Below are 11,255 nucleotides of genomic sequence, written 5' to 3'. Positions count from 1 at the left end.
AGAAGCTCAAGCCCCTCCTCCGCCCGGAAATATTTATGTTGCCTGACGCTTGCGCAAGGCCAGAAGGTAGTTCCGGTTCCGGTGTGGGGACTTTCGTTCCTGGTGGTCGGTTGTCGCGGTTGGTGGGTAGTAACTGAGCCAAGATGCGGAATCTGCTGGTGAGGAGCTTCTCGGCTTGTATTCTTAATGTGGGGCGGGAAGGTTGGGAATGGAGGCCAAGGGGCCTTGACTGAGAAACCTCTCCTGGGAGGGAAGAAGGGTGGGAAAAGGCGACTTCCGAAGTCACCTTGGTCCGTGTCCTTTTCGCCTGCCATTACTTCCCTTCCATCTGTTCCTCTCGCCTCCTGTGTTGGGTAGATGAAGGGAGTGGAAAAGCTGGGAGGGTGACCGGAGGTGAGTTAGGCAGCCTTGGGTTCTTAGTGGCCATCCCTAAACCTATAGGTCAGTCATAAAGTCGGTAGCTCCGATATGAGTAAAACTAAGGTCCAACTGGGAAGTTTCTGATACCCGGAAGCTTCAGACAGAAAGATGTTCCAGTGGTATTTTGAAAGGCTTTAAGTTTCAGCGTTTCTGAGCTTTGTGAGCATCAGAATGCGGTTTAAAAAGCAAGTCATTCACTTTTGGTTGGGACTTTGGGAGCAGTCATGGCAGAAGTGTGGTGTTGCTTCCATCAGGCGGTTCTTCAGTGTCAGTGGCCTTCACCCCTCCACCTGCTTTGAGCATGTGAAATATTTTCCCAAAACTTCGAAAAAGTGAAGGAAAATGTAACCGTGACCGTTCTCTTGTAATTATTCAGTAAGGTTTTACTTAGCCTCTCAGTGTATCATTTATTTTGGAATATAGAGTGCATATTTGTTTCATTATTTAATTCTATATATATATATATATATAATGCAAGTTTCTTTTTTAAAAGAATTATACCCTATTAAAGATTTTTTTAGGAAAAATGTAATGAGGAAAGCATTTTAATTAAGTAGGAATCGTGCCATTTTATTTTGGTGTCAAGTAATAGATTTTTAATAATATGGTAGAGTATTAAATGAAAATACTTGAACTTAGTGTTATTTTGTAATCACTCTTTATTTTTGTAATATCTGTATGTCAATGTTTTACTTAAGGATTATATGATGCTACTACTAGTTCAATCAGGTAAAGATGATTTTTTTTTTCTTTTGCTCAGAATTGCTACTTGAATGTGGTTTTTGGAGACTGCAGAATTTTAATATAAAGAGTAGTGGATGGACAACCAATTGGAAAACCTGGCTGCTGGTTTAGGATTCTTACTGCCAAATCGGATATGTTTTAACTGTCAATTTCCCTCTTCTGTAATATTAAAGATTGAAAATGGTTGGTTTTGAAGGTTTCTTTAAGACCTAAATCTGCCTAACATCTATGGATTTTTCATTTCAGGCTCTTCGTCAGATTGCCCAGAGGACCATAAGTACTGCTTCACGCAGGCAGTTTGAAAATAAAGTTCCAGAGAAACAAAAGCTATTTCAGGTACTGGAATATTTTATAGACAGTTATTACTTGTAATAGTAAAATTACCAAAAGGTGGAGATAGGAAGTAAATTTGGCGATGTTTGGTTGTTCCTGATCCTGCTATATTAGCAAACGAATAGTAAGAAACTGTTGATAGCTAATTGGGCATTTGTTATATACAAGAGGCCCTTGGGGAAGCAGAAGAAATGAGAGGGAAAGGGTATTGGTCAAAGACACTTTGGAGAAGTTACATTAGGTTGGCACTCTTTGGGGGAGTTGCACGAGAATAGACAGACCATAGAAAGGACGCAGAAACAAAACAAATATATATGTAGAAATTTAATATATGTTAAAGGTGCTATTTCATATCAGAGAGGAAAGGATACAATAAGTTGGAAAAATTGGCTATTTTAAAGAAAGTAAAGTTTGATCCCTTCTGTATTATATATTAAAAGATAAATTGCAGGGGTGCCTGGGTGGCTCAGTTGGTTAGGCATCTGCTTCAGCCGGTTATGATCCCAGGGTTCTGGGATCAAGCCCCGTGTTGGGCTCCCTGCTCAGTAGGGAGCCTGTTTCTCCCTCTCCCTGCCCATCCCCCATCCCCCCTGCCACTTGTGCGTATGCACGTGCGCTCTCTCTCTCTCTCTCTCAAATAAAACCTTAACAAAGATAAATTGCAGATATAAATGCTTCTCCTGCAAAACATTTGAAGAAGATATATTTTTCCCAGTTTTATTGACATATGATTGACAAAAATTTTATAGAGGGAGCACACTCTCTCCCTTTCTAAAACAAATAAATCTTTTTAAAAAATATTTTCTGCAGAAATAGTAGCATAACAATATTTAAAAAAAGGAAAGAGGTTATTCATTATAGGATTTTAATACCAAAAAAACCCTAACAACCTAAATACCCATTAATAGGAGACTAGCAAAAAAAAAAAAAATAGGAGACTAGCTAATTCAATTATGATAGTTTTGCACAATGGAATGCTATGTGGTCATTAAAAGGAATAAGGTGGGCTTAAAGGGACTAACAGAATGGCTTTTAAGATAGCAGTAAGTAGGGACATCTGGGTGGCTCAGTCGGTTAAGCGTCTGCTTTCGGCTCTGGTCGTGATCTCAGGGTCCTGGGAAGGGCTCCCTGCTCAGAGGGGAGTTGGCTTCTCCCTCTGCTCCTCCCCCTGCTCGTCCTCCCTCCCTCCCTCCCAAATAAATTCAAATAAAGAAATAAATAAAATATTTAGAAAAATAGCATTAAGTGAAAAATAGTATATGGCAGACCCTTACAGCATAATCTCATTTTGTATATTAAACAAGTGTGTGTGTAAATTAGAAGGTAAGGTAATGTAGGCATTAAAAATATTTACATATATTGGGGCGCCTGGGTGGCCCAGTCAGTTGAGCGTCTGACTCTTGGTTTTGGCTCAGTTCATGATCTCAGAGTCCAGAGATCACCGTGCTCTACGCTGAGCAGGGAGTAAGCTTTGGATTCTCTCCCTCTTCCCATGGGTGTGTGGGTGTGTGTGTGTGAGTGAGAGAGAGAGAGAGATAAATCTTTAAAAAAATATATTTATGGATGTATATAAATATATTTATGGATATGGATATGTACCATATATATATTATGGATATGTTGTGGTGGTTTTCACATGAGGAAAGATGACGGGATAGAGTCGTTAACCTTTATAAGTAGTTAAATTATTAGTGATTTTTTTGGTTTGTTTTCCTGGGTGATCTCTGGTTTTTCCCAAATAAAATTTTAAGTGATTAAAAAGCCTTGTATTCTACATCCTATAGGTCATACGGATCTTCCTTGACTTATGATGGGTTATGTCATTATGTCATATACAATAACCCATCATAAGTTGAAAACATTTTAAATTGAAGATTCATTTAATATAGTTAACCTACTAAATATAGCTTAGCCTACCTTAAACAAGCTCAGAACACATACATTAGCTTACAGATGGGCAAAGTCATCTAACACAAAGCCTATTTTATAATAAAGTGTTGAATATCTTATGTAATTTCTTGAATACTGTACTGAAAGTGAAAAAGAGAATGGTTTTATGGATACAGAATAGTTGTAAGTTTATTGGTTGTTTAACTTCATGATTGTGTGGCTGATTGGGAGTTGTTGCTGGCTGCCACTGCCCTGCATCATCAGAGAGTATCGTACTGCATATCACTAGCCTGGGAAAAGGTAAAAATTCAGAATTTAAAGTACAGTTTCTACTGAATGTGTATTACTTTCACACCATTGTAAAGTTGAGAAATCATAAGTTGAACCATTGTTAAGTCAGGGGCCATTTGTATGCTACGTAAAAATAAAATACTTATATTTAACAGATGTATTAAATACTATATGCCAGGTGCTGGACTAGGGGTTAAGGATATAATTTAAGGTTATAAACAAACCCCTTCCCCCCCTTTTTTTAAGGAAAAAATAAATCTTACGATTAAATCTAAAGTGTGATGAGTACTGATCTTTATAATAATTCAGTTGATGAACTTAATCAGTATATTTTCACAACTTTAACATTTATATATTCCTTGGAAAGAACATCTTTATTGGATCTCACTAAACTTAAGAGAAAGAATTGACTTTTAGGAGTTCTTATTTTAATTTAGTGGAAGTAGAGACAGAATCAGGAAAATTGTAGTCTTTTAATTTTGATGTTTACAATATTTTAATTCCAGGGGTTTAAGGAGGCACTTAATTTTATATAAATGGATTAGTCTTTTGAACTTAGTTGAAAACAAATCACAGATGTATTAATTATTATTGTTTTTTGATCTAGGAGGATAATGGAATTCCAGTGCATCTAAAGGGTGGAGTAGCTGATGCCCTCCTGTATAGAGCCACTATGATGCTTACAGTTGGTGGTAAGATATTTGGAGTGCTTGACTTATAGATAAGTAACAGTAAGGATAACTAACAACTTCATTGCTTTTACTGTGCCAGTATTTTAACATAGGAAGTCTGTCTCCAGAATCTGAGATCTTAATGCTTTGCATGTAAGGATTCAACAGGATAATTGATACATATTATATAAGAGCATTTTAATGTCTAAAAAAAAAAATAAACCAATAATGTTTGATGAGTATTTATGATAGAGGTAGCTTTCAGAGTGTGCAGGCCATCTACTCTGCCCCATCTATTGTAACAGGGTTTTTGAACATTTTTATTTTGATACATAATAAAAAAATATTTTACAACTACACTCAACATCCGTGTTTAGGACAGAAACCACCTGTATAGAACAACACTTATTACAGTACCCAAAGTGCTTTGAAATTTTTTTCTGTGGATTGGGCAGGCCCATTGTTCAGTATTAGCAGTGGAATATCACAAATTGGTATGGTTGGAGCAGAGTGAAGAATTTGAATGATTGCTTTCTGGGGGAGGAAGGGAAACAATATTTGAGTGATTACTTTGTGCTTGTCCTATTGATAAGAATGCCACATAAAGGGATTTTTGGATCCCCTTGTATTAAGTCTGTTATGTGTCCTTATTTTAAAGTTGAAGAAATTGTGTTAATTACTCAAGATAATATTGCCTCTGGGTGGAAAAGCTGAAATTTGAACCCTAATTACAAAGTCTTCTGCTCATGCCAAGGTGCCTTTTTTGGCTTGGATTAAATACAGTGAAGGGGCATTTTTGGATGAAGACAACAACTAGATAGTGGCATTTGGGCTCTCTTAAGATAAAGTCCTAAATTCTTTTTGATCAGTGTGACTATTTCATAGGTATTCTGGTAGTTAGTTTTATTTTTTTATTTTTATTTTATTTTTTCTATTATGTTGAGTTAGCCAGTACATGATATAGTACATCATAAGTTCTGGTAGGTCATTTTAGTAATTTTTCACTTATTAGCTATTACCTTAAACTTGATAATTTAAGTGTATCACTCTTCCTTGGTTTTACATTGATAATATACTTTAGGGAGTGCTTGCATATCTTGACCTCTTTTTTGGTATTTGAATCATTCTTAGCATTTCTCAGGCAATCTTAGGTTAGTATGGAAATAGCCTTTATATATGTTCTTAATCTTACTTAAAAATTTTTTTACATGTTATTCAAGTTGACAAATACATTGTACTATATCTAACACTTTCTATAGAAGTTAACTGATACTAAAACTAGATTAAATGTGTTTAACATATATTTATTTTAAATTTTGCCAGCACCTATCAAAATACTTTTTTATGTTCCCATAAAAGTAGCAATAATGCCAGACTTGCCTCTTTCTTTTTACAACCTTTTAGCTGGAATATTAGGTTTATGCATATAAATCTCAGAATTTCTTAGAAGTTCTTTTTTTGTTTCTTTTTTTTTTTCAGGAACAGCATATGCCATATATCAGCTAGCTATGGCTTCATTTCCCAAGAAGCAGGATTGACTTCAGTTTATCATCTCAGCAGGCAGTTGGTTCAGTTTCATTCAGCTCTCTATGGACCAGTAACTGATAAATAAATGAGTTCTTCTTTGGGGATCAATATTTATTGACTTATACTAACTGCCACCAATAAAGCAGACTTTACCATGCTTTGTCTTATTGTATCACTTTATACCAATAATTTCAATTTTTGATCAGCCTTGTAAATCTTAGGGAGCAAAAAAAAAAAAATGGTTCTTTTGTCATTAGGGTTGTATAAAATACCATTGTGATAGTTAATGAAATTTTATTTTTATAAATAAATTAATAGAGCAGCTCAGACTTACACAGTGGATGGTCTTCAGCCTTAAATGAATATGACACTCGAAAGCATATTTCTTTGAATCCCTCCCATCCCTGCTGTATTATATCCAGGGATATGCTAGAACCTGGGGTTAGTGGAAGCAGGCCATTTTTGGCTCCTGGGGTTCAAATGTCTTTTTTCTTTCTCTCAGCTATGTTAGTGTATGTTTAAATAGTGGATGTGTTCCACAGCTTAGAATTAGGCTTTAGTAGAGAAGCTATAAACTAATTCAGGACTTGTTCTTTCACACTAACAATGGGCTTCTGTTACTTTATAACATAAAGGGTAACTTCCCTTAAAATACTTCGTTCATTTCTAAAAGTTATCTTTTGGGGGAACTTAAGGAATCAAACTTTGTTGTCTCTTCTGCTAGGTGTACATTTGTAACACTATGAAGTTTAGACTCTAGGTGCATTCGATCTAGGGGAAATCGATAAGTAAAAGTTTATAAACAACTTCTGGGCGTGCCTGGGTAGCTGCATTGGCTATGTGTCCAACTCCCGATTTCAGCTCAGGTCATGATCTCAGGGTTGTAAGATCAAGCCCTGTATTGGGTTCTTCACTGGGTGTGGAGCCTGCTTAAGATTCTCTCTCCCTCTCCACACCCTGCCCCTCTCTAAAAAAAAATAAATAAACTTCAATTTCTGGATATTTGGAAAAATTGAGTCAAATGTGAAATAGCCAATCTAAATCTTCATGTTGAAACATTGAGGCTTAAAGTATAAATCCATCTCAAATGGTACCTGATAAAAGATGTCTCAGCCTTGAATCTCAAAGACTGGGAAGGATCTGGTAGCCACGTTATGTAACCTGCCACTAAATGCAGGAATCTGCATGACTTTTTTTTTTTTACATTTTTTATTATGTTAATTACCATACATTACATCAATAGTTTTTGATGTAGTGTTCCATGATTCATTGTTTGCGTATAACACCCAGTGCTCCATTCCGTACGTGCCCTCTTGAATACCCATCACCAGGCTAACCCAGCCCTCCACCTCTCTCCACTCTAGAACCCTCACTTTGTTTCTCAGGGTCCATAGTCTCAGGTTCGTCTACCCCTCCGATTTCCCCCCCTTCATTTTTCCCTTCCTACTATCTTTTTTTTTTAACATATAATGTATTATTTGTTTCAGGGGTACAGGTCTGTGATTGATCAGTCTTACACAATTCACAGCACTCACCATAGCACATACCCTCCCCAATGTCTATCACCCAGCCACCCCATCCCTCCCACCCCTACCACTCCAGCAACCCTCAGTTTGTTTCCTGAGATTAAGAATTCCTAATATCAGTGAGGTCATATGATACATGTCTTTCTCTGATTGACTTACTTCGCTCAGCATAATACCCTCCAGTTCCACCGTCATTGCAAATGGCAAGATTTCATTCCTTTTGATGGCTGCATAATATTTCATTGTATATATATATATATATATATACCACATCTTTATCCATTCATCTGTCTGCCTGACTTCTGACAGAATCTTATTGCTATTAGCAGAGAACACTGCTTTGGAAGGGAGTGGAATAAATATCAGACATAAATGCTGAGAAAGTTCTTAGGTTGGGCTGGAATTTGGTCAAATTTGGTGATTTGGAGCTAAAAAGCAACCACTGGTAATATTTTTTATAAAACATTTTTCCATGAGAAAATGTTCTGTTTGGGCTATGTTAACATGGGAAGATTGGATAAAGTAAAAGTGGGTTGAATGCTTAAGATACTTGAAAAATTTTAAAAATAAAAGCTGAATTTAAGTATTTGCCCTTCACTTAAAAAGTCTGTAACCAGGGGTGGAGATGGGGAAGGACAAAGGGGAAGATACCAGAGTAAGGGTTGCTGGACAGAGTCCTGTGAAAATGTCTGCTATACTTTAGTATTTAGTGAAAGAGCTGTTAAAATTATTGGTAGATTTCAAAGACTAACCAAAAGTCCATAGAACAGAGTCCTTAAGAAGTATTTGAAAATGTGGCCATTGGGAAACAAAACAACCTTAATTCTAATCTCCATTTTTATCTTTATCATGCAGTATGATCTCTTTGAGATTAGTATCCATTAATAAATAGAAGGATCTGTGATGATGTTATCCCATTAATATAAATACCATAAAGACTGGGAACCAGTATAGCATTGTAATTAATGCTAATTGTAATCATACTAATGACAGAAGACCCAGCTTCAAGCCTTGGATTACCATGGGTAACTAACCTTGCTAAACGTGTATCCTCCTTTGTGTGAATGGAATAATACTTAATGTACATGTTTTTTTTTCTAATGCATGTAAAGCGCTAAGGATGGTTTCTGATCCATACCAAGTGTGCAATAAAAGTTAGCTGCTTCTATGGTTAGCTTTCTGGGAAAAGGAACTGTTATCTTTTCATCTATCCCTATCAACTTGACACAAAGCAGGACTATGAGCTGGTCAGGGCTGGTAGGACAGGCTCAATTTGATCCACTTCCTAGGTGCTTCTTTCAGCTCTCCTTAGTGTGGTTTTCATTCTTGAGACGGCTCCTGCAGCTCCAGCCTATTTTCTTTGTTACCCTGCAGGAAGAAGGGTTGGCGAAAGAGCACACACTAAATAAGTGAGCTCTCTTTAAAGAGCCTTAGAAGCTCCAAACAGACGTCAGCTTAGATGTCTTTGGCCAGAACTTTGTCGCATGATCATGCCTGGGTTCAGAGTGGCCAGGAAATGTCTTAGCTGGGCAGATTGCCAAGTACAATTGGCATTCTATATAATAAGAAGGGGAGACTGAGTATTGAGTTGGCAACTAACAGTCTTTCCCCCAGGCTTTTTTTTCTTACAGTGGTGTGAATCTTACTTATTTTTTAAGATTTTATTTATTTGAGAGAGAGAGAGCACAAACGGGGAGAGGGAGAAGCAGACTCCATGATGAGCAGAGAGCCCAACGGGGGCTCAATCCCAGGACCCTGGGATCATGACCTGAGCTGAAGGCAGATGCTTAACCCACTGAGCCACCTGGGTGCCACTGTAAACAGTGTGGAGGTTCCTCAAAAATTTAAAAATAGAGCTACCCTATGACCCAGGAATTGCACTACTGGGTATTTACCCCAAAGACACAGATGTAGTGAAAAGAAGGGCCATAGGCACCCCAATGTTCATAGCAGCAATGTCCGCAATAGCCAAACTGTGGAAAGAGCCGAGATGCCCTTCAACAGATGAATGGATAAAGAAGATGTGGTCCATATATACAATGGAATATTACTCAGCCATCAGAAAGGATGAATACCCAACTTTTACATCAACATGGATGGGACTGGAGGAGATTATGCTAAGTGAAATAAGTCAAGCAGAGAAAGTCAATTATATGGTTTCACTTATTTGTGGAACATAAGGAATAGCGTGGAGAACATTAGGAGAAGGAAGGGAAAAATGGGGGGGGTGGGAATTGGAGGGAGAGATGAACCATGAGAGACTATGGACTCTGAGAAACAAACAGGGTTTTAGAGGGGAGGGGGGTGGGGGGATGGGTTAGCCCGGTGATGGGTATTAAGGAGGGCATGTACTGCATGGAGCACTGGGTGTTATAGCAAACAATGAATCATGGAACACTACATCAAAAACTAATGATGTATTGTATGGTGACTAACATAACATAATAAAATTAAATTAAAAAAATAAAACTATTTCTCACCTTTCTCAAATTGAAGACTGCAAAAAATAAAAGCAGTGCTTTACTGGGTTGTCATTAACCCTAGGAGCAGCGCTGCGGCCTCTCCCACGCTCTGCGACCCCTGTGCCCAGGAAACCTCAGCTCACACAGGCCAAAGCTATCCCACCTCACTTTACACAACAGGCCTGGAAGCTTAATCAGATAAGGCTATTGTACACGACATTTACATTAGAAAAAGCGGGATGGAGGCGCCTGGGTGGCTCAGTCTTTGGGCGTCTGCCTTCCGCTGGGGTCGTGATCCTGGGGTCCTGGGATCAAGCCCCGCGCCGGGCTCCCTTCTCAGCGGAAAGCCTGCTTCTCCCTCTCCCACTCCCCACCCTGCTTGTGTAGCGGGAGGAAGGAAAGCCAGGTGTGTTGTTCCCTTTAAGTAAAGTTTGCTCCACTGTCGGGACATCTTCACTTCCTCAAGGAAAAACAGCGGATGAACCCAAATGGGAACAAGATGATGGTCAAGAAGATGCCCAGGGAGGTGAAGATGGCCTCCGAAACCCGACTCTGCAGACCGGGCAGCCTCCAACGACAACAGTGAAATTGGCAGGATACCTGGAGGTATTTCGCCTGTGCATGCTGTAGACCCTGGGGTGGTGGGTGGGTGTCCCCGTGACCGGGTGAATGTGGGGCGGCGGCAGGCTGCTGGCGAAGTCGCCCTGGCAGGCGTCCAGGTTGTGGGCGCGCGGCCGCTCCTGCAGCAGGTGCTTGCGGCCCTTGGCCTGCGGCGCCCCGCCCGGCTCCCACCCGGACTCCCGCTCCCGCGCCGGCTCGGACTAGCGGGGTCGCCGCTTCCAGTCTGGGTTTTTTTTTTAAAATAAAGTCAACACCGAAGGAGACGACCTGGAAGCACTTCGGTTCCTAGCTCTAATTTCTGATGCCCACAACCATATCCATGCCTGTTCCTAGGCTTGGTTGCATTCCATCGGCAAATAACTTCCCCATTTTGCTTAAATTAGTTCTGGTAGGTTGCTCAGCCGGGAACCAACCAAAGCAGGGTTTCCTGACTTTCCCACTTACTGTATCATCTAATGGAACCGCAACTCTACCATTTACCCTAAACAGTACTTCGATGATTAATAAATGGTGGCCATTACTGGTCTCTTACGGCAGACAGGAGTGTTTCAAAAAGATTTCCGTAGGGAACACAAAGGCAAATGGATATGGAGAATACAGGAACGATAAAAACAAGAATTATGATGCTGTTTTAAGCAGCTTGGTTCAGGGTTTGCCGAGATCCCTGCCTGCTGTTTGAGATAGTTTTGCACAAGTTCCCCAAAGCTGGCAATTCCACAGGGTTCTAGCTTGAACTCCCTCCTCAGGTCCTGGATGCATTCAGGTGGAGA

The 11,255-nt window shown here is 39.2% G+C and overlaps 1 protein-coding gene across 1 annotated transcript; it reads left to right on the top strand.

The window, feature by feature from the left end:
* Positions 1-6,033, top strand: LOC123837860 (cytochrome c oxidase subunit 7A2, mitochondrial). The gene is made up of 4 exons (XM_045867097.3): positions 1-158; positions 1,411-1,500; positions 4,286-4,370; positions 5,829-6,033. Exons 1-4 carry the CDS (start codon positions 144-146, stop codon positions 5,885-5,887), a joined length of 249 nt encoding a protein of 82 aa, XP_045723053.1. The 5' UTR covers positions 1-143; the 3' UTR covers positions 5,888-6,033.
* Positions 6,034-11,255: the final 5,222 nt, after the last annotated feature.

The sequence above is a fragment of the Mirounga angustirostris genome, unplaced genomic scaffold (assembly GCF_029215605.1).
Source record: "Mirounga angustirostris isolate CCGP_5_RB_7025 unplaced genomic scaffold, mMirAng1.0.hap1 SCAF_8, whole genome shotgun sequence".
Lineage (NCBI taxonomy): Eukaryota > Metazoa > Chordata > Mammalia > Carnivora > Phocidae > Mirounga > Mirounga angustirostris.
This window is presented reverse-complemented; position numbering and strand designations above follow the sequence as displayed.

Coding starts and splice junctions, on each gene's coding strand:
- LOC123837860 (XM_045867097.3), top strand. Junction 1,501..4,285: donor AGAAACAAAAGCTATTTCAG/GTACTGGAATAT, acceptor TTTTTGATCTAG/GAGGATAATGGAATTCCAGT. Junction 4,371..5,828: donor TATGATGCTTACAGTTGGTG/GTAAGATATTTG, acceptor TTTTTTTTTCAG/GAACAGCATATGCCATATAT.